Source organism: Canis lupus, chromosome 5 (genome assembly GCF_011100685.1).
Source record: "Canis lupus familiaris isolate Mischka breed German Shepherd chromosome 5, alternate assembly UU_Cfam_GSD_1.0, whole genome shotgun sequence".
Taxonomy (NCBI): domain Eukaryota; kingdom Metazoa; phylum Chordata; class Mammalia; order Carnivora; family Canidae; genus Canis; species Canis lupus.
The window spans coordinates 48,508,867-48,531,886 of NC_049226.1; the positions used below are offsets into that span (position 1 = coordinate 48,508,867).

Sequence of the window (23,020 nt, forward strand, 5' to 3'; positions counted from 1 at the left end):
GGTTCCTGCTCTCTCTCAAAAAAATAAAATATTTAAAAAAACTTATCACAATAAATTTAGTTATATCTGCATCTTTCAAGTATATAATATGGTATTGTTAGAGACACCGTGGTGTACATTGCATCCCCAGGACTTATTTATCTCAAGACTGGAAGTTTGTACCTTCTGACCACCTTCATCCATCTTGCCTACCACTCCCTGCCTACAGCAACCACAGGAAGTACTTTTATAATCAAGAAAATACTTTAGTTTTGAATTCTCTTCAAATTAATTCTCATCTTTCCATTAAGTGCAAGAAATAATAAAATTTATGCAAATTATTTTATTAGAACAAACTCTTCTTTAAAAAATTAAAAAGAAAGTCATATTTGGATCAAAGCTTCTCAAACATTTTTTTTCTTTTTAAGTATTCCTTAAACTACATGCAAAAGAAAGAAACTGGACCACTTTCACCACACACAAAAATAAACTCAAAATGGATTAAAGACCTAAATGTAAGACTTGAAACCATAAAAGTCCTTGAAAAGAGCACAGAGAGTAATCTCTCTCTAGATATGTCTCCTAAGGCAAGGGAAATAAAAGCAAAAATAAACTATCAGGACTACATCAAAATAAAAAGTTTGTGTACAGCAAGAGAAACAATCAATAAAATTAAAAGCCACCTAAAGAATAGAAGAAGGTGTTTACAAATGACATATCCAGGGGCACCAGGGTGGCTCAGTGGTTGAGCATCTGCCTTTGGCTCAGGTTGTGATCCAGGAGTCATGAAATTGAGCCCTGCATCAGGCTCCCTGTGGGGAGCCTGCTTCTCCCTCTGCCTATGTCTCTGCCTCTCATGAATAAATAAATAACATCTTTAAAAAAATGGCATATCCAGTAAAGGGTTAGTATCCAAAATACATAAAGAATTGATACAACACACATGAAAAGATGTTCATCATCAGTCATCATCAGGGAAATGCAAATCAAAACTACAATGAGATTGAATAAAAAAAAAAGAAACCCTACAATGCGATACCACCTCACACCTATCAGAATGGCTGAAATCAAAAGTACAAAAAAGAACAAGTGTTGGTGGAACTGTGCAGAAAAAGGAAGCCTCATGCACTGCTGGTAGAAATGTAAACTGATGCAGGCACTATAGAAAACAGTATGTTTTTGGTTTCCCAAAAAGTTAAAAATAGAAATATCATATGATGTAGCAACTGGATATTTACTTGAAGAATATCATATGATGTAGCAACTGGATATTTACTTGAAGAATATGAAAACACTAATTTGAAAAGATATATGCACCCTTATATTTACTGCAACATTATTTATAATAGCCAAATTATGGAAGCAAGCAGCTCAAATGTCCATCAATAGATGAATGGATAAAGGTGTGGTGAATATACAGACAATGGAATATTATTCAGCCATTAAAAAAAAAAAACAATGAAACCTTGCCATTTGAGACATGAGTAAAACTAAAGAGTATAATGCTAAGTGAAATAAGTCAATCAGAGAAAGATAAATACCATATGATCTCACTCATGTGTGGAAAAAAAACAAAACAAATGAGCAAAGGGGAAAAAAAAAGACAAACCAAGAAACAGACTCTTAACTATAGAGAACAAACTGATGGTTACCAGTGTGGAGGGAGGGAGGAAATAGATGAAAGAGATTAAAGAGTACACTCACCATGATGAAAAACAAAAATAAACTTTAAAAAGAAAAAACTCAACAGAAGCACAAATTAGACTTTCACAGGTTGTCAGATATAAGATCAAATTACAAAGTCTGTATCATTACCTTTAAATTAGCAATAGCTAATTTAAAAATGTAATAGAAAACAAGATATCATTCACAAATGGAGGGAAAAACCAATAAAGTATTTCAGAATTAAACTAAAAAATATTTGCACAACACATTTAAGGAGAAAACTGTAAAAGAAGACTTGACTAAATAAAGAGACCTACTATGTAAAAAAAAAAAAAAAAAAGTATCTCTTTAGACGCCTGGGTAGCTCAGCAGTTAAGCGTCTGCCTTTGGCTCAGGGTGTGATCCCAGGGTCCAGGATCGAGTCCCACATCGGGCTCCCTGCATGGAGCCTGCTTCTCCCTCTGCCTGTGTCTCTGCCTCTCTCTCTGTGTGTTTCTCATGAATAAATAAATAAAATCTTAAAAATATATCCCTTAAATTAAAAAAAAATCACTTTATCATAAAAGGACCTTAATATTAAGAAATGTATCAGTTTAGGGGTGTCTGTGTGGCTCAGTTGGCTGAGTGTACAACTCTTGGTTTTGGCTCAGATCATGATTTCAGGGTCGTGGGACTGAGCCCCAAGTCAGCCTCCATGCTTGGCATGGAGTCTACCTGAGATTCTCACCTTCTCCCCAGCCCCCTCCCTCCCTCACGCTAAGATAAATAAATCTTAAAAAAAAAAAAAGAAACGTATCATCATACAGAGGATAGATAGTATTCGAAATGTTTAACAATGGTATAGTGCAGTCACTTGCCATCAGAAAAGGTACAGCCATTCTAGTACTTACCAGCTCAATAGCAGTCCTAGGCTACTATTTATGGCACCATGTGCCAGGCATAGGTTTAAACATTTTAAATAGTCAATTCATTTACTATGTTAATATACATCCTAAGAAGTAGGTATTCTTATTAAACCCACTTTACAGATCAGCAAAAAGTTACATTATTAATCAGTTACACACCCAGAATTTGAACCCTAGCTGTCTGGCTCTAAGGGCCTGGGATCTCAAATACCATGCCATGCAATCCCCATCTTATTACACAAAAACGTGGGAGCTGGTGAGGTTCAATAACTGGCCCAAGGGCACACAGCCTTACAAATCACAGAAGTAAGCAAAAAACCCATGGCTGTCTGGCTCAACAACTCCATTGCCAGTTCTGACCTATTAGTTTTGAAGATGCAAAGCAGTTTTTAAAGTCGTTCATTCATTTTTCAGATCTGGTATATTTGATATTAATTTGCAGAAAAGAGAAGATAAGCCCCATTAATGTAATGTTAATGTAAAAATGTATATTATTAAATACATTATATAGGCAATGTATAATCTATGTAATATACGACTTAATAAAAAATTGGGTTCTCCTAACTTTTATACATTCATAGTCTTTCTGGCCTGAGCTGATTTTGGGCCACCTTCTTCACACTTTCCACCCCACTTCCACAGAGGACTGAATGAATGCTCAGTAAATATTATGTGATCAGATAACTGGCCACCAAGTGGACCACAAGAGAGACAGAGACCACAGGGAAGATCCATGCACCACTATTTACAGTTCAGGAGCAAACAGTTTTGCTAAAGGCACCCAGATGTTAAAAAAGGAATTAGTGGTAATTCCACTAAGAATTTTATACAGTCCTGAAAGTGACCTTTGTTTTCATCTCTTTTGTGGCTCCCCATTCCCCAAGTATCCTGGAAATCTTCTACTCACTGAGGGAAGCCTATGCAAAGGTCCACCTCACAATTACTACATTCCAAAACCCTTTCATAATGTGGCTCTGATATCCTGACGTCTCTGCAGCTCTACATCTGCCAGAAATAGCACAGGAATCTACACCCAGCTAGTAACTAAGCTCTGTTTTGTTTTTGTTTTTTTTTTTTTATACCACCTGACACTTCCCTAAACTGCTTCAGAGTAAAATCATGGTGGTTAAGTCCTTCAGGACATAAAATAGTTTGGGATTTCCTCTAGCAGCCCAAATAATCAGGCAAGTTATCATCAGGGAAAATCTAGACAAAATTTCCCCCACAACCAAAATAACAAGAAGATGAGATCCCCATAAAAATATCAAGTTTCTCCTCATAACTTAATTTGTCCAGAAATCAAACCAGGCATCTCATGGTGTCTCATGTTGACTATGGCAATACCCATACACCAAATATAGAATACAAAGTTAAGAACTTAATTAGCTATTATACTCCATTTTGAAATATTTAGAGTGTCTGATAGTATAAACATACTGGGATTTCTATGGGGAATTCATGAAGGCCATGTTGAGTTCCCCAATGCATAAATACTCTGTGTAACACAGGCATCTATTTATATCAATATATCTATATATCTATAAATGAACACATTTATCTATATCTACCTATATATATAGACATATGTAGTATGTTGACATATTCATATAGTATATATTATTTCATAGAATAAAAAAATCTTAGAGTTTAGAAAGATTTTAGGAGTCCTCTAATCTTGTTCAGTCTTTTCAGAGATGAAAAAATAGGCTCAGAGAAGAAAAGTGGTATACCTATTATCAAATTACTAACAGAATGTTTCTCAAAATATGAAATTCTGCATCAAAATTACATGAGTGACTCACTGAAGAGGCAGATCCCTAAATAACACATACAATTACTAGATGAGAATCTGAGGGTAGGACCTGGGAAACTACATATTAACCATCTCCCAAGTGATTCTTATATATATTATATACCTTTGCATTGAAACCCATTAGGCTAGCTCATAGGAAAGCCAGAAACAGAATCCAGGTTTCTTGAAATCCAGTCTAGTACTCTACTAGGACCATCTATCTGTTTTGCAACGAGTTAAATATTTAGCACTGTGGCTAAGAGCAGAGAGTCTGAAGCCACTTGAATTTATATTCCAACTCTGCCCTGACTCATTACATCCCCTTGGATAAATTGCTCAATTCTGTATCTTGATGGGCTCTCATCTGTAATGAGGCTAACAAAAGGACCACTTCTTAAAGTTGCCAGAAGGATTAAGTTAGTTAATACATGTAAAGGTTTTAAAATACTGACATAAAATAAACACTCAGTATTTTCATACTCCTTGCAAATTATCATCATCAAGTATTTTGTTGCATTGAGGAACCTTAAAAGCACCCTAATTGTAGTGCAACCCTCAGTCTTAAACATTAATTTGACCCAGTACATAAGATTAAGCAGTAAGAGAACTTCAAGATGGTTTGACCACATAGAATGCTAGATGCTAGGGGTTATGAGGCACTTTGATGGACAGAAAAGCATATTAATATCTCATTGCCTATGGTTAAAATGATATAGTTAACTGGATTTCAACTTGTCATGCCATTTCAACATCATTCCCAAGTGAAAGTTAAAATGCATAGACTTATTTTAATTTACATAATAAGGGATGTGATGAGAACTTACAAATCTGTGTTAAAATCACGAAGATAAAAATAGTAGTAAAAGTGGTAGGTAGTAGGACTATTAATGTTAGCAGCTACTATTTATATAATATGTAAGCACTTGATGAATATAATCTTTAGTCCCCAAAACCTTATGAGATAGACATTGTGTTTTTAATTTTTTAAGTTAAGGAAATAAGAAATTTATATTAGGACACACACAGATTAAGCAGTGGAACAGGGATTCAAAACCAGGTGCATTTGTCTCCAAAATCCATTCTTAACTATTACACTATTATCACATCTTATATTAACAAAATTGAACACTTACCACCAAAGGCTTACAGACGCCAAGGTGTACAATGCCTGGTGGCACAGCTTTCAACACTTCAACAGCTTCAGCAAGTGTGGTGTTTTCCAAACAATATTCATTAACTGAGACCAGACGGTCTCCAGGTAACAGCTCTCCCCCTTTTTCTGCAACACCATTTGCCACCAGGGAGCGGATCACAATCACTGACCTTGTGGGATCTAAAGGGTCCTAAGGATCAAGTCAAGAAGAAAAATAAGTCAGTTTCTGAAAACACATAGACTCATGAACCTCATTTAACTATTTACATTAGGTATCCAGCATTCTGGTGAAATTCTTCCAAAGAAGTCAAAATCTACTACAATATCACTCTACATATCCACATAAGTATCAGCTTACATCAAGGTGGGAGCATAATCTTAATTTCAGTTACATGTCTAAAAGGGTTCAAATACATACTTCTTTAAACTTTCAGTGACTGATATTTGTTGGACCATAAGAAGTCTGGTGACAGTTGAGCAATATTCTCTGATATCCTCAAGCATAGTCATATTAGGGACCAAAGACAAGTCTGCTCTTGGATAGTAAGTAGGCTCTAGGAGAAGTATACTATGGTAAATGATGCTTCATTTTTATGTATTCCACCACTGTAAAATCCTCTTGCTAAATCAATGGAGTTCAAAAAAGATATGAAATCCATGCAATAGTCTACTGTATGCAAAAAGAAGTTTAAAAATAATATAATTTATAATATATAAATTGTAACATGGCATAGGGACCCCTAGGTGAGAACTGTTCCAATACAAGAAAATGAGTGTTCCTTCATGAACAAAACCAACGTGAAAATAACTGCCATCCACTGAGAGAGCCCTATTTTTCTTAAGTAGCACTGAAGATAATGTTGACATTCAATAAATACATTTGGCTAATAAGAATCAATTTATAGCCCATTATTTTTTATTTTATTAGACACTGATATATAGCACTCACTATGTGTCAAGCTCTATTTTAAGTGTTTTATTACTACTTGTCTGTTTCTGCAGATGAGGGAACTATCACTTAGAAAGTTGAGGAAACTTGCCAAGATTACCCATGTGGTAAGTGGCAGAGCTAGGATTCAAACTTACCCAGTCAGGCTCCTAAGTCCTTACTCTTGACCACCATGCTCTGCCACTTGCTCCACATTAAATAATGGTACAATTACTAAGCCTCAAATTTAGTAAAGGGGAGAGAAAATAATCAAATCACAGTCGTAACACTTGTTTTTCTGTCTATTTTCTTCTTATTGTTTCATTATGCACATACTGTTCCACAAAGGCAAGATGTAGTAACATGAGATTTTACCACTGTTGAACCCTTCCCAACAAATTAGAGAGAAATGGTCATGCTTTGTGTTAGAATCAGAAGACTATGGAATAGGGGTTGAGCATCTGCCTTTAGCTCAGGGCATGATTCCGGGGGTCTCAGGATCAAGCACCACATCGGGACTCCGTGGGGAGCCTGCTTCTCCCTCTGCCTACGTCACTGCCTCTCTCTGTGTCTCTCATGGATAAATAAATAAAATCTTAAAAAAAAATATGACAACTATGAAATTAGCAAAGTGAGAATCTGCCAAGTTCTAGGTTTTGTCAGTTTCAATTGGTTGATGGTTCTTTTGAAGTTTGCTGACGAACTTTTCATCTCTGTTTCAGAAATCAAGGTTCATTTTTAAGTCCTGTATGGAATTTTAACCAAATATATTTAAATCAACAAAAGCTACATAGCTAATTCCTTGAAAAATGCCGTCAGGGACGCCTGGGTGGCTCAGTGGTTGAGCATCTACCTTCGGCTCTGGTGTGATTTTGCAGTCCCGAGATTTGAATCCTTCACCAGGCTCCCTGCATGGAACCTGCTTCTATGTCTCTGCCTCTCTCTGTGTGTCTCTTATGAATAAATAAATAAAATCTTTTCAAAAAAATGCCTTCAAATACAACTTATCTTACTTTCCTTAACCTTGCTTTTCTGCTCTAAGGTCAAGAGACTCTTGATAAATGTTTTAACACGCTCTGATGTATAACACCTCATATTTATGAGGAGGATAGAAAGTAAAAATAGTCACGAGTACTCACTAATAAAGTACATACTGTTAAACTATAATTACACCAATATTTTCAAGTAGAGGGAGCTATTGCATAGGAAGAGAAAAGAAAAGAACAAAAAAAAAAGTACAGTGGTATATCAGCAGGCAATCAGTGCAGATATAAAAGAGCTGTCTATTTTGTCACCGGCAACCATGAATCACAACACACTTTTCATTCTGAAATATGAAACCATTACATTTTAAGTTTGACACACTAATAAATAAGCTGTACAATTATGTCCTTCATTTAGGATGTCAGTTTGTGATGAAAGGCTTTTTTATTAGGGGGGAAGGGAAACTACATAATAGTATATTCCCCTCATGAAATGCACAGAAAGCAGCTAGCATTACTTCATATTAATAATTACTAAACTTTCTTAGAGAAAATTGCAACAGTAAAATATACCAAAAGCAAATAAATGATTTCACTAACTTGGTGCAAGCAATCTCTGCGGTTTCATGTAACACCAAATCAGAAAGTACTATTTTTGCCCTGACTAGGTGAATAGGTTTTCAAAATGCAACCAGCTGAAATGATAGAAACATTTCAAAGAAAGATTAACCAGGCAATAACAGAAATAGAACGATTAATAGATTTCCCTTATTATAGAAAAGTCATGGTGAGCATTCATTTAGACAAAGTACAGTCTTCTTTAGACCTTAAACTAGTTCCAGGTGTGCTTGCTTACTAAAATTTATTCAGGCTTAGACCTCTAGTTATTCTCAACACTAGGTCTAATCTACCACCCTCTCTCCTGGAAGAGAGATCTCAAGGGTAGCTCCTTTGTCATTTAAAAAAAAAAAAAAAAGACAAACTATCCACTTCTGAAGATGCCCCATTATGTATAATCACTATTTCATTTTCTGGGATGACTTTTCTGTGTGATTTCCCACATAGCTGAATGAAGTTGCTTTAATGAGCAACGGTCATTTCCTTTCATGGTCATCACATGTAGCAGCCGCACTATGGAAAAAGAGCAGCTGCTACTGCCTACTGAGGCGACTACTATTCTTGAGGCTTTGCTGCATAAAAAATGCTGAAAAACCAGCCTGATTTAGCCTACTTGTCATCAGGAAGATCTGTTTTCTGAAAATCTAGCCCACAGTAGCATACTCATGTTGTAGCAAACGAAATGTTACAACGATATTTCTTAAGACCTCTACCCAACTTCCAGATCCCATGCAATTTTTTTAAAGTCTCCATTAGTTTTTATCATCTTTTATCACAATTTTAATACCTCTAATTCTTCCAGTTTTGGTAAATAACACTGCAAGGAACACGGTTTTCCAGTATCAAGACATTGCTTTAGACTAAGCAGTCAATAGAGGGCGCTAAAGACTAATCACAGAACACAAGAAACAGCATCTTACTATGCTAACCTTTTGCTTCTGAAGGATTTTTTCTTTATTCAAAAGCCTTATATTATTATACATGTTATAACAGTATCCCACATGTCTGCCTCATCTCAACCATTTATGAAAGTTGTTCCCTACAGCTCGTAAAAATATTATCTAACTCCTACAATCAATTAAGAACAGTTAACCTCCCTCAGAAGACAGGAGATCTGACTTGAATTCTTCTCACTACTTAAAACTATGAAATCCCGAGAACCCAGATAACTGCTCTGTCTCACAAGTGAATACAATCACCTCACCTGCCTAAAGAAAAGTGCATATAAGAATTTTTGAGATTTGCTGAAGTGACGCTAATGTTTGATATTATAAACACAGGATGTTTTCATGTCGGGGGAAATCCAAGTTGACAGACTCCTCTCCTCCCATAATCCCTGACTGGCATTACCATATATACCCAAGCATTCACTTAATGCCTCTCCCCCCACCCTTCCACTGAGTTGCTAGCAAAGGCATGTCAATTTGATCTTCTATTTTCTCTGTCTGACTCTTTCTCTCCATTTCCGCTGCCACTACCTTGGTTTAGTTTCTCATCATTTCTTGCCTGGGCAACTGCTAATCTCCCAGTCTTCAATCTTGCCTCCATCAGTCTATTTTCCACAGAGATAACAGAATGATTGTTAAAAATAAAAACCTGAGGCTCCTGGGTGGCTCATTTAGTTAAGCATCAACTCTTGATTTGGGCTCAGGTCATGATCTCAGGGTGGTGAGATGGAGCACTGCATGAGGCTTTGCATTGGGTACAAAGCCTGCTTAAGATTCTCTCTCTCCCCCTCTCCCACTGCCCACCCTCTCCACGCCTCTGCCCAAGCACATGCTCTCTCTCTAAAAAAATAAAAATTGGGGAACCTAGGTGGCTCAGTCAGTTAAATGGCTGACTCTTTCTTGGGATTCTCTCTCCCTCTCTCTATCCCTCCCCCTGATCGTATGCGCTCTTCTAAAATGAATAAATATATCTTTTAAAAAATAATTCAAAAACAAAATAAAAATGTAATCACAATTTCTTCTCTGTTTAAAACATTTCAGTGACACATAATTGCCTTCAAGATCAAGTCCTAGCTGCTTGATAGAGCAACTCCCTCAGATCTGCCGATTAACGTAAACTCCTCTTGCTTTTCCCCATACATACCAATGCCCATCCCCATTTGCCCCACACATTGTCCCAACAATACAGAACTACTGAAATCCAGGGATGGTGAAATGCTCTAACATGCTTCGTGACATCCTACAAACCATTCCATCTGCCAGGAATACTTTCCCTGCCCCATTGCCACTTCTCTACATCTTTGCTACCAGAGTCAGCTCAAGTGTGTGTCCACTAATAAGAAGCTTCCCTGACTCTCCTCAAAGCTGACTAAGGAACTTTCTACTCTGTGATATCCCTAAATCCAAAAGAGGACTTCATATAGCACTTGTAATAATAGAGTTTTCCTTGCTGTCCCATACCTCCTAGAATAAGTTGGGTCTAGATGCATCCATAGCACCTTGCTTTTTCTCTATTATAACACTTGACATTTTACAGAAATTATTTTAACTGTGCTACCTACTAAAAATAAGCTTCACAAGAGCAAGGGTATGTTTGCTTATTTATTGCTTTATTTCCAGGACCTACTATAGTGACCACCACTTGGAAGGTACTCAATGGTAGCTGAAATATTGAATGACTGAAACTATTTAGTTTCTCTCTCCTTACTGGACTGTTAAGTATATCAAAGGCAAAAAATACATCCCATCATAGGTGAGTAAGAACAACAGTTAGCACTTACTCAGTTCTTGCCATGACAGGTATGTCCTAGGAATCTTACTTATTAGAATTCATTTAATCTTCAAACCACCATGAGGTAGGTACCACTATCATCCCTATTTTCAAGATGAGAAAACTAAGAGGAAAATTAACCAAGGCACACAGTTGATAAATGGCAGAACCAGAATTTAAACCAGCTGGTCAAGTTCCAGAGTTTATGCTTTTAGCCTTTAGGTGATGCAGCTTCTCTATCTTCAGGTATTTGCCAAATGAATTAATATTGAAAGAAGGCAAAGTGATAGAAGATACATTTATTACCTTGCCAAAGTATGTAAACTGAGTCTTATTTATCACACTTGGCCACTACAGGTTTATATTTCAATACCTAGCTGATGAAGTTAGCACAGAATGTGCAGCATGGCTAAATGTTTATCACACTTGGCCTCTACAGGGTTACATTTCAGTACCTAGCTGATAAAGTTAGCACAGAATATTCAGCTTTGCTAAACATACAAATAAAACATGTATTTGTTTGCCAAATTTTAATTTATATCTGCTTTCTCAAGAATCTACTCATTTGGTGAGCTAGGGACAACGTTAATGAACAGGATATAAACATGTGACAATAATTAGTCCAAATGGATGGGATTCAAAGTTTCTGCAGGGTCTATAAAATGCAGTACATGAATATTTGTGTACATTCCCACAGATCAAAGAGATCAGAATCATGAACTAAGACAAGGTGCAGGGGTAGCACCTGGGGCAGAATAGTGGTTCAGTTGAAATGTGGGCTCTGTGAGAGATAGATATCAACCTGAAGATGTGGGGAGCTCTAGCCAGGAACCTGGTCCATAAGGAAAACTACAAATATGCACGACCAAACATGGCAAGCTCAATAGAAGGGCATGGGAAGACAAATGTTATATAAATAGGAGACAGAAGAAATGAACAAGAATAGGGGTCACATTTAATAAAATTGGCAGTCCATCAGTAAGAGGTATTTTTTTTTAAAGATTTTATTTATTTATTCATGAGAGACACCACAGAGAGGCAGAGACACAGGCAGGAGGAGAAGTAGTCTCCCCACGGGGAGCCCAGTGTGGGATTCAATCCCAGGATCCCAGATCACAACCTGAGCCAAAGGCAGAAGCTCAACCACTAAGACACCCAGGCACCCCAAGAGGTATTTTTTAAAGAAGAACATGAGACCTATACTATGGATTGTCCTGACATTCAACATTTATACGCTTTACAGTGTTACTCTAATGCAGAAAAAAACAGAAATCAAGATGTAAACAAGGACTTAACTACATGGATTCAAAATAAAGAACTTTTGGATTTTAAAATTCTGTATTCAAAACCCTAAATTGTAAACGCATTAAGGAAATAGCATAGGAATTTTGACAGCAGAATGTCAAAGAGACCATATTTTATTTCAGATAAAAATTGTGTCGGGATCCCTGGGTGGTGCAGCGGTTTGGCGCCTGCCTTTGGCCCAGGGCACGATCCCGGAAACCCGGGATCGAATCCCATGTCGGGCTCCCGGTGCATGGAGCCTGCTTCTCCCTCTGCCTGTGTCTCTGCCCCTCTCTCTCTGTGTGTGTGTGACTATCATAAATAATTAAAGAAAAAAAAATTAAAAAAAAATTTGTGTCTAGTAGATCAATGGAACAGGATAGAGAACCTGAAAATAAACCCATGCTGGTATGGCCAATTAATCTGTGATGAAAGATGCAAGAATATACACTAGGGAAAAAATAGTCTTTTTAATAAATGGTGTTGGGAAAACCGGACAGCTACACACTATATGAAACTGGACTGGGATCCCTGGGTGGCGCAGCGGTTTGGCGCCTGCCTTTGGCCCAGGGCGCGATCCTGGAGACCCGGGATCGAATCCCACGTCGGGCTCCCGGTGCATTGGGCCTGCTTCTCCCTCTGCCTGTGTCTCTGCCTCTCTCTCTCTCTCTCTGTGACTATCATAAATTAAAAAAAAAAAAAAAAAAAAGAAACTGGACCATTTTCTTACACCATACACAAAAATAAATTCAAAAGGGATTAAAGACCTAAATGTGAGGCCTGCAATCATAAAACTCCTAAAACACAGGCTGTAATCTCTTAGACATCAGCCTAACCAATGTATTTATGGATATGTCTCCTCAGGCAAGGGAAACAAAAGCAAATATAAACCACCAGGACTATACCAGAATAAAAACTTTAGCACAGTAAACACAACCATCAACAAAACAAAAAGGCAACTTACCAAATGCAAGGTGTTTGCAAATGTTATATCTGATAAGGGGTTACTATCCAGAATATATAAAAAACTTATACAACTCAACATCAAATACCAATCTGATTTTAAAAAGATAGTGCTGCCTGGGTGGCTTGGTCAGTTAAGTATCCAACTTGATTTTGGTTCAGGTCATGATCTCAGGGTCATGAGATCAAGCTCCCCATGGGGTTCCATGCTGGATGTGGTGCCTGCTTAAGATTCTCTCTATTCCTCTCCCCTTTGCCTCTCCCCCACTCTAAATAAATTAAAAAAAAATAGATATAGGACTTGAATAGACATTTTCCTAAGGAACATATACAGATGGCCAACAGATACAGGAAAAGATGCTCAACATCACTAATCATCAGGGAAATGCAAATCAAAACCACAATGAGGTATCATACACTAGTAAGAATGGCTAGAATCAAAAAGATAAGAAATGACAAGTGTTGGCAAGGATGTAGAGAAAAGGGAACCCTCATACACTATTGGTTCAAATGAAAATTGGTACAACCACTATGCAAAAACAGTATGGAGGTTCTCTAAAAAAAATAAAGACCCTAAAAAAAAAAAAAAATAACCCTATGATCCAGTAATCCTCCTCTGGGATTTACAACAGCCAAGATGTGAAAACAATGCAAGTGTTCATCAGTAGATGAATGGATAAAGAAAATGTGATACATACACACACACACTGGAATATTACTCACTCATAAAAAAATGAAATCTTGCCATTTTTTGACAACATCAATGAACCTAGAGGGCATTATGCTAAGAGAAATAAATAAGACACAAAATGACAAATACCATATGATTACTCATATTTTTATAAAAAATAAATTAAACAAACAGACTCTCAAATACAGAGAACTGCCAGAGGGGAGGTAGGAGGGGAAATCAGTAAAATAGGTGAAAGAGATTAAGAGGTACAAACTTCCAGTGATAAAATAAGTCATGGAAATAAAAAGTAGGGGACACAGAATATAGTCAATAAGATTGTAGTAACATTGTATGAAGACAGATAGTGGCTATACATCATGGTTAGCAATGAGAAATATACAGAATCGTCTAATCACTATGTTGCACACCTGAAACATAACATCGTACATCAACTACACTTCAATAATAAAAAAAATTGTGCATAGGGGAAGCCCAGGTGGCTCAGTGGTTTAGCACCGCCTTTAGCCCAGGGCGTGATCCTGGAGACCTGGGATCGAGTCCCCCATCGGGCTCCCTACACGGAGCCTGCTTCTCCCTCTGCCTCTGTCTCTGTCTCTCTCTGTCTCTCTCTCTGTGTCTCTCATGAATAAATAAAAATTTAAAAAATTGTGTATAAATTATTTTATCTGATAATTTTTGATACTTATTGTCAACTGAGTTTATTAAAACATAAAGGTGGCCTACAGTAAACTCATGATAAGAAATATGGTTAAGTCACATAGTTTTAATCCTATATTTAATTACTCAAATTAGTTCTTAAAATTCTGTGCTGCTGAATAGGTCACCACACCAAAATAACTGTTCTTCTCTATTACTGGAGTCTGTCACCAAAATGGAATGATTGCAAAAAAAAGTTTGAGAAAACAACTTCAAACAATTAAGAAATAAAAAGTGCTCTACAAATGAACACATGTCCTAATCAATGAATTCAGTATTGTGGTGTACAGTATCACAAAATGAGGCTGCTGAGCCTAACTCCACAAATATTTATTCACACTTTATAGAAGTGTGGGGAAATATACTTTAAAGATAATTTTAAAGGATCGACATGCATTAATTTCTGGAAAACATGAGGTAGATAGCTATGGAATATTTGATAAGAGAATTACTCCAACTCAACAATGGTTAACTGAGAAAAAGCAACAACCAGTAGCAAATGCTTGTTTCTTGAAGGGTATACTCTTAAATGTGGCATTATTTGAACTGAAGAGTATTGAGTTAAAATCTAAATAAATTCACAAGTAAATTTTCAAAATAAGATATCAAGGAAGTTACTAAAATGGAGAATACTGAAAGAAACCAATGTATTTAAAAAGAAGACCACTAACTCTTCCATCCTGGAGGTAGGTGGAAGAACGAACTGGTACAAAGGCAAAGGAAAGGTTCTTTTACACACACACATACACACATGCACACACACAAATATATATCTTAAAGGAAAAACAGGGATCTGCAGAAGCTCTGATGTACAGCTGGCATGAGTTAAAATTTCCATTGTGAGCAAACGTCAATCAGGAAACAGAATCCAAAGATTATTTTTTTAGGGGAGAAAATGTACATAGGAGAGAAAGACAAGGAAGACAGTGATTCGCTCCACTAGTGGTAGGATGGGTGTAGATTAAAAGTCAGGGGACAAGTTTTGAGTCCCAGCTTGGTGCCAGCCTGACCGTATATAATTTCACAAGTTCATTTCTCTGGGTCAGTTTCCTCAACTGTAAAACGAGAACATGACAGTTAGAATCTGTTTCCCCAACTCCAAAATCCCATAACTAAATTTGACAGAGTATCTTGAGTCAAATTTGTCATTAATTTCTACCAAAACATTTCAGAAAACCACTATAAGAAGTAGGGAATGATGGAAGTTAATTCGAAACATGGCATCAGTAATGAAAAAGATGCACACTATGGTCACAAATATGGTATGATTTTTGTTGGTGATGTCTTTTAAGAACTCATAAAAAAGCCACTGACGGGCAGCCCGGGTGGCTCAGCAGTTTAGCGCTGCCTTCAGCCCAGGGCCTGACCTGGAGACCCAGGATCGAGTCCCACGTCGGGCTCCCTGCATGGAGGCTGCTTCTCCTTCTGCCTGTGTCTCTGCCTCTCTCTCTCTCTCCCCCCCCCCCGTGTTTCTCATGAATGAATGAATGAATGAATGAACGAATAAATAAATAATCTTTAAAAAAAAAAGGCCACTGACTACACAAGATCTAACTTGCTGGGTATTGTACCACTGAAACAAAACATAAAACAAAGTATTTATGACATATGCCCTTTTTTTATATGCTGAACCTTAAAACAACTTTTTTTTTTCCTTTGCCATTTTTAGATTGCATCAAAATACATGTCGGGGACTATTAGCTGAATTAAAATCACCAGGATAGTTCTTGTTTAAGATAGTGAAATGTAATTAATTATACTAAAAGAGCTTCTGATTTGACCAACAAGCTAAGCATTTACTTTTAGGAAAGAGAAATAAATGTATTTTTAGTGAATGCAAGGCAATAAATAGATGATTTAATGAATAATGAACAAGCTACCTTATCAGAATCTAATCCCATTTTTAACTATTTTATAATATAGCCAAGTATTACACAAATCATACCAATTACCGCAACACCATCATGTTCAAAGTACCCACAAAATACATTCAGTGCACTCAAGATAGATTAAACTGATATGGTTCCTGGCTCCTTGTGTCTTATTACTTCCTAAATACTATTAGGCATTAAGAATAGATTTCTCCATGCATCATGCATAGAACTAAACAGTCCCCAAGCAGCACAGTAAGCACAGCATGTCAGGCAATTAAAAGTGCAGTGGAAGAGAAGTGGACAGAGAAACTTGCAAAAAAAATCAAAATATATTGTAAAAAGGAAAGAAAATACATAAGCTTGCACATAATTTTATTCTGCATAGCTTGGTACTTTAAAGTCTATTTTAAGCGCCATAATAATTTAAATGGTTCAAGCAGGAGTCCCGTGGAAATTACTTCTTGAAGACTATTTCTTACTTCTGATCCCTTTCTAGCCTCCGATTCAATTTTTTTCCCTTGGATATTAGATCTGTTGCTTGAATGTTTTATATCTTGAACATTTTTGTCATGCTGTAATTGTTGCCCATTTACTCCGGGCCCAGGACTTTTGCTGGTTTTAAGAAAAATAAACAAACCATACAATGATTCTTGACCTACAAATCCCATCATTTGGCTGCATGTCCACTAGGCAAACAGTAGTACTCAAGCACAAAGTCACACCTTCTATTAAAATTACATTTCTTGAAATGTAATTACACTTCACACTATGAATCGCACACTTAAAAGTGGCTAAAATGGTCAATTTTGCGTTATGCATATTTTACCAAAAAATTTTTAAGTAGAAAAGTGAATTTTTACATAAGAAATATCATAATATCATCCAGGGAAAAAACTACATTAGTTGAAAGTTATCATGATGCAGGGAAAGTGTAGACATGTCAAACTTGAAAAAGCTTTTCTAATGTTAGTTTTGGAGTTTATTCTCATTTTCCAAATAAATCATTCTCAGCCTAAGCACTGACAAATACTAGCTGAGACTTGGGTTTCTCATTGGTTAAGTGGTAAGAACAATAGTACAGATTTCACAGAGTTGTGCAAAGCATTAAATGACACAGGTCGTATGAGGCACTTTCTTAGTCCATAGAGGTCACTTCCTAAGTGCTGTTAACTGTTCTATGGTTATCACTGTGAAGATGATGATGGAGAAGTCAGCAGGAAATATGAGACTCAGAAGTGAACAATTACCATTGGGTTTACTGTCTTCTGAACTCAGCTGAGCCTGTGTGATTTAAACCAACAGCGCTATCAACTACTAATCCACTCATGATATCATGCTTACATAGTTACAAATGAAAATAAAGAGCTGACTCTCTACCTCTCCAGATACGTAGACCTCTGCATCTGAAGACAAGTTTTAAGAGCAGTATGGTATCCTCAGCCCTTTTTCTCCCTTGGAGCAGACACTGAAAGACAGGAGCTCTCTCCAGCCTGGGAGGTTTGCAGACACACATGGCTATATCAAGGACATAGGATGCCCTTCATTCTTTAGAAAAAAGTTCTATGATGTTTAAGAAAAATCTCTGAATGGGCAATCAATTCTATGTAGTATGCAGCAGCATATAACATGCACAATAAAATTTTGCCAACTTTGAAACCGTACAGGAGAAATGCCACAGAGTGCTGCTGGGAAATCTGGAACACAACACATGCCATTTGTATTCTCTGGCCATAGAAAAGTCAACAGGTATCTAAAGAGCTTTGGCCAGGTGGGGGTGGCGGGGGGCGGGGGGAGCGTAAATGCAAGGAACCACAGAATTCAGAAACGATCTCAAGTAAATCTTTGGGAATTGTACTAAGTATTTTTCTCTGGAAAGACAACTGGAAATTTTTTTGTCATTTATCATTGTGTTAAGCCACAGTTATGAAAAATCGGTGTCGTTTCTGCTCTGAAGACTGTACTTTCACTGCTAGAGCACAGACTTAGGGGCCCAGCTCCACTCCCTAACTGGGAGATACTGAGCAAATTCTTCAACCTCTTGTCATCAGCTTCCTCAGCCATAAAATGAAGATGATTATAGGACCTACCTCATGGGGCTGTGGGGATGATTGAATCAGTTTATGGGGGCAGCCCAGGTGGCTCAGTGGTTTAGCACTGCCTTCAGCTCAGGGCCTGATCCTGGGGACCCAGGATCGAGACCCACATCAGGCTCCCTGCATGGAGCCTGCTTCTCCCTCTGCCTGTGTCTCTGCTTCTCTCTCTCTGTCTCTCTCATGAATAAACAAGTAAAATCTTAAAAAAAAAAAAAAAAAGAATCGGTTTATGTATATATCAATGTTTTAAGCAATGCCTGACACAGAGTAAGCAGTACATAATCCATAATTACAGGCTATTATTACCATGCAAAATGGTAGTCCTGTTTTCCAAATAAAATACAAGAACACAAAGTTTCTGAAAGGATTTTTCATTAAAAGAATAAAATTCAAAAGTTTAGATAGGTAATACCCACTTAGGGCACCTGGGTGGCTCAGTGGTTGATCGTCTGCCTTTGGCTCAGGTCATTATCCTGGGGTCCTGGGATCGAGTCTCACATCAGGCTCCCTGCGAGGAGCCTGCTTTTCCCTCTGCCTGTGTCTCTGCTTTTCTGTGTCTCTCATGAATATATAAATAACATCTTAAAAAAATCCACTTAAAAAAAAAAAAAAGACTTGAAATAAGGACCAAGTAATCAATTCCAGGACATTCCTGTGGCTGGAATGTCCACTACCTGTTTGTCTATAAAGCATACCTCAGTTCCCTGTGAGGCCCCTCTGAATCCTAAGAAGCAATCATCACAGTCTTAGTCTTTCTTCCAGCACAGCTAAAACCATAATGTATTACACAGAGTTATTCTCAAATCTGTTTCCTTTTGTATATACATCTTTATTTATCCACTTATTCTCTATTCCCAATTGAATTTAAACTCCATGAGGACATGGAATCTATGGTTTATTTTGTTCACTACTATATTCTCCATGTCTAGAACAGTGCCTGCCATAGACAATGTTTAATACACATTTGTCAGAGACCTTTAATATCTCTTTTCATCTTTATATACCTCATACTAGCCTATATTAAATGGACAACAATCTTTTTTGAAGGAGAGAATGAGTAACAGGTATAGCCCCTGTGTTTTCAGATTCTATTTTTTAGAATCATCATCATTTTTAAGTAACTGGTAACATGTTCTTTTATGCCTAGGAAGGTGTGGGCATTTATATACATCTTTTATTTAGTCTTTACAACTTAATAAGGCAAATATTTTTTTAATAAGGCAAATATTATTTCTAACTCAGAGATTATTATTTTGGTAAACCAAGAATAAGAAAGACTAACAAGCCTGTCCAAAGTCCTAGTAGGGAGTCACAGCCAGAGTAAAAATCCTGGTCCTTTCTGATTCGTTAACAGCTAGTGCTGTTAACCACCCTATATGTGCGCAGTGGTGCACGGGTGAATATCTTATCAGACTAAAGGAAAATACAAAAGATGGGATGCCTGGATGGCTCAATGGTTGAGCGTCTGCCTTCAGCTTTTGACATGGTCCCGGAGTCCTGGGATCAAGTCCCATGTCGGGCTCCCTGCATGGAGCCTGCTTCTCCCTCTGCCTGTGTCTCTGCCTCTCTCTGTGTGTCTCTCATGAATAAATAAAGAAAATCTTAAAAAAAAAAAAAAAAAAAAAAGGAAAGAAAAGAAAAGAAAAGAAACGGCTGAAAGGGATACCTGAGCCCTAGAAAATGGTATGTAAAGATCAAGCAGCCAATCCCTTTTCATGCATCATTAACAAATTGGCCCTTTGGTACCAGAAGGAGGCAGCACCGCTTCCTGGCCCTCACTGGGGAGAACACGGCCTCTCTGGATCACTGCCGGGCTCCCAATGGCAGCAACAACCAGGGCAGAGCAGTGCAAAACACCATGCCTTGGGAAAACAAATTCTCAGTATGTCTGGGTGCTTTTGACTCAGTCTTTCTGCCATACTGCAGGAGAGGCTAGGACTGCCATCTATCACCATGGTTCTTGACGGTGACATCAGAATCAAGTGAGGACTTCTGAAACATAGTCATACCCAGAGAGGTAGTGTGAAGCCTGGTGATGAAACAGCTCTGGAGAATGAGTTTCTCCTCTAGACCAGCGTTTTTTTGTTTTGTTTTGTTTTGTTTTGTTTTTGTTTTTTGACAATTATTATTCTGTTTTTAATTACATGGGAGGCAGATACACAGCTAAACTGATATCCACTAACTTCCTAGAATATGTTCAGCATTTCATGAGATGTAATTGCCAGGTTTTGCAGTAAATCTGAGCATCTTTACTGCCTCTATTTTAGCTTTCTGTGGCTGTTCCACAAACACTAATACTTACAGTTTGGCTACTTGTGAAATACTCATGAAAGGTAATACAACAGCTATACCATTTTGAGGATCTGCTCGGCAATGCCTTCTAGTATGAAGCAGAAATAGTTATTAAGAAACATTTGTTAAAAGAGGAACCACCCTATGAGAAAGTACCAACCATCTGATAAGCATTTGCTGCCTGCCTTCTATTCTCTCTCCCCACCATTAGACACAATGGGATTTATTTTATTTTATTTTTTTATTTTTTTTATTTTTGCCAAATTCGTATTCCAGAGGAGCCATGAAATTCCCGCAAAGTTCAACATCAGGCCTGACTTAAGATCTTTGCGGCCTCCTGCTAACTTCATCCCCCTGCAGCTGCCTCGCTAAGGCAAGCTTTTGATCTGTACTATCTGGATTTCAAGCTGATATACACACAGCCTCTTTGATCTCTTATTAAGTGGCTTCTGGTCTCCTGATGCCTTTAGTCTTGCTGAACTGTGGTTTTTGGAAGTCAGTCATCATCCTGAGCACACTACAAACTCCACACACCAGGAGTAGGCTCCCTTCATTCACCCACTTCGCAGGCTTGAAAAGCAATCTTTAAGCCATAAGAGAATTTCCCCACTAGCCACAATCAAACCACTCCATGAACACACTACTAAGAATTATTTTTCAAATGAAGCAGCTTAAAATGATTTAAAGGATACAGAACTTTCCCATAGAGGGAAAGGAAGCAAATCCTCTGTGAAAAGAAATCTTCACCTCAGTTGGCACTGGAGCTTACAGTACTTTGATGTTAATAAAAATAAATGTGGATAGGAATCAGGGATGGGCACCATATAGCCTTTATCAGTCCCAAGTTCCACTAAGCAAAAGTGACCTTTCAATGCAGATATGTGGTTTGTTCATCAATAAGCTATATGATATATTTGCAAGAACATGGACACTGCCATTAGTAGCAGGTTGACGACTTTTTTCTTAGTCTTACTATCTTAATCCTACATAGGTAAAGTGAACCCAAAGAACTCCTTAAAAAGAAAAAAAGACAAAAAACAACCACAAAAGAAAAAACCAACCCAGATATTGGTGTCTGTATTATGAGACCTCTTGAGCACGAAAGTTTAAGTATATAGTAACCTACAACACATGACTGTCCTCCATGTCTTAGATTCTAGAAATAGTAATAGGTTTGTATCTGACTTTTTAATATTACTAAAAGATGTACTACTATATGTTAAAATTATGTTGATACCTATCTAATTCTATATCCTAGATCCTGTGAACTAATCGGCTAATAGGAATATAAAGGTACTGCACCTCCACAAGTTAGTAAACACTATGTACTGTTAGTAGCATCCACCTAAAAATAGCAAAACTTAAAACCCTTCATTCCTTCCACTTATAAATTCAATTTTCTGATAATCAAGACTAAAATTGGAAGAAGAAATAGGAATAGACTTTTGGGTACTAATAGCATTGTCTGAAAATAAACCATGTATGCCCTTTAGCTACAAAAATCAATAATTTCTGCCAATATAAAGTTGAAACAAAATGGATAGTTCTATATTGCTATCACTTAATCTGTCCACATTATGGAAAACCATTAGCAAATTCATGAATTAGGCACCTGCTTACACTTTGTTTTCCAGGAGAATAATATAATTAAAGAAATGACACTACATAAGAAGGCATCAATTTTAAGTGGTCTAAAACATGAGTCTCACAAATGGTTACATTCAAGCAATCTAGTAAAAATGTACCAAAATTTAAAAGATATGTACTCTTCTAATGAGCAATTCTAGGAATTCATCACAAGGATTATTCCCACCTTTCTACAAAAGTCAGTATGACAAAGATATCCATTACAGCTTCATTTGAAATACCCACACAGAGTATAGGAAATTGATTAAATAATTGTACATCAACAATACTGTGCAGTTTTTATTTTTTTAAAGATTTTATTTATTCATGAGAGACAGAGAGAGAGAGAGAGAGAGAAGGAGAGAGGCAGAGACACAGGCAGAGGGAGAAGCAGGCTCCATGCAGGGAGCTTGATGTGGGATTTGATCCTGGGTCTCCAGAATCACGCCCTGGGCCGAAGGCAGGCTCTAACCGCTGAGCCACCCAGGGATCCCTTCTGTGCAGTTTTTAAAAAGATTACAGGGATCCCTGGGTGGCGCAGCGGTTTGGCGCCTGCCTTTGGCCCAGGGCGCGATCCTGGAGACCCGGGATCGAATCCCACATCGGGCTCCCGGTGCATGGAGCCTGCTTCTCCCTCGGCCTATGTCTCTGCCTCTCTCTCTCTCTCTCTCTCTGTGACTATCATAAATAAATAAAAAAAAATAAAAATTGAAAAAAAAAAAAGAATTACATAGCTCTATAAATACCTACATGAAAG

At 37.4% G+C, this 23,020-nt stretch overlaps 1 protein-coding gene across 6 annotated transcripts in view; it reads right to left on the bottom strand.

The window, feature by feature from the left end:
• PATJ (PATJ crumbs cell polarity complex component) overlaps positions 1 to 23,020 on the bottom strand; it is a 356,206-nt gene that overhangs the window by 247,981 nt on the left and 85,205 nt on the right. For all 6 annotated transcript variants that reach the window (XM_038537344.1, XM_038537342.1, XM_038537341.1 and 3 more), the window contains exon 18: positions 5,475 to 5,684. In XM_038537344.1, coding sequence (XP_038393272.1) covers positions 5,475 to 5,684 — 210 coding nt within the window. The remainder of the gene's footprint in view (positions 1 to 5,474; positions 5,685 to 23,020) is intronic.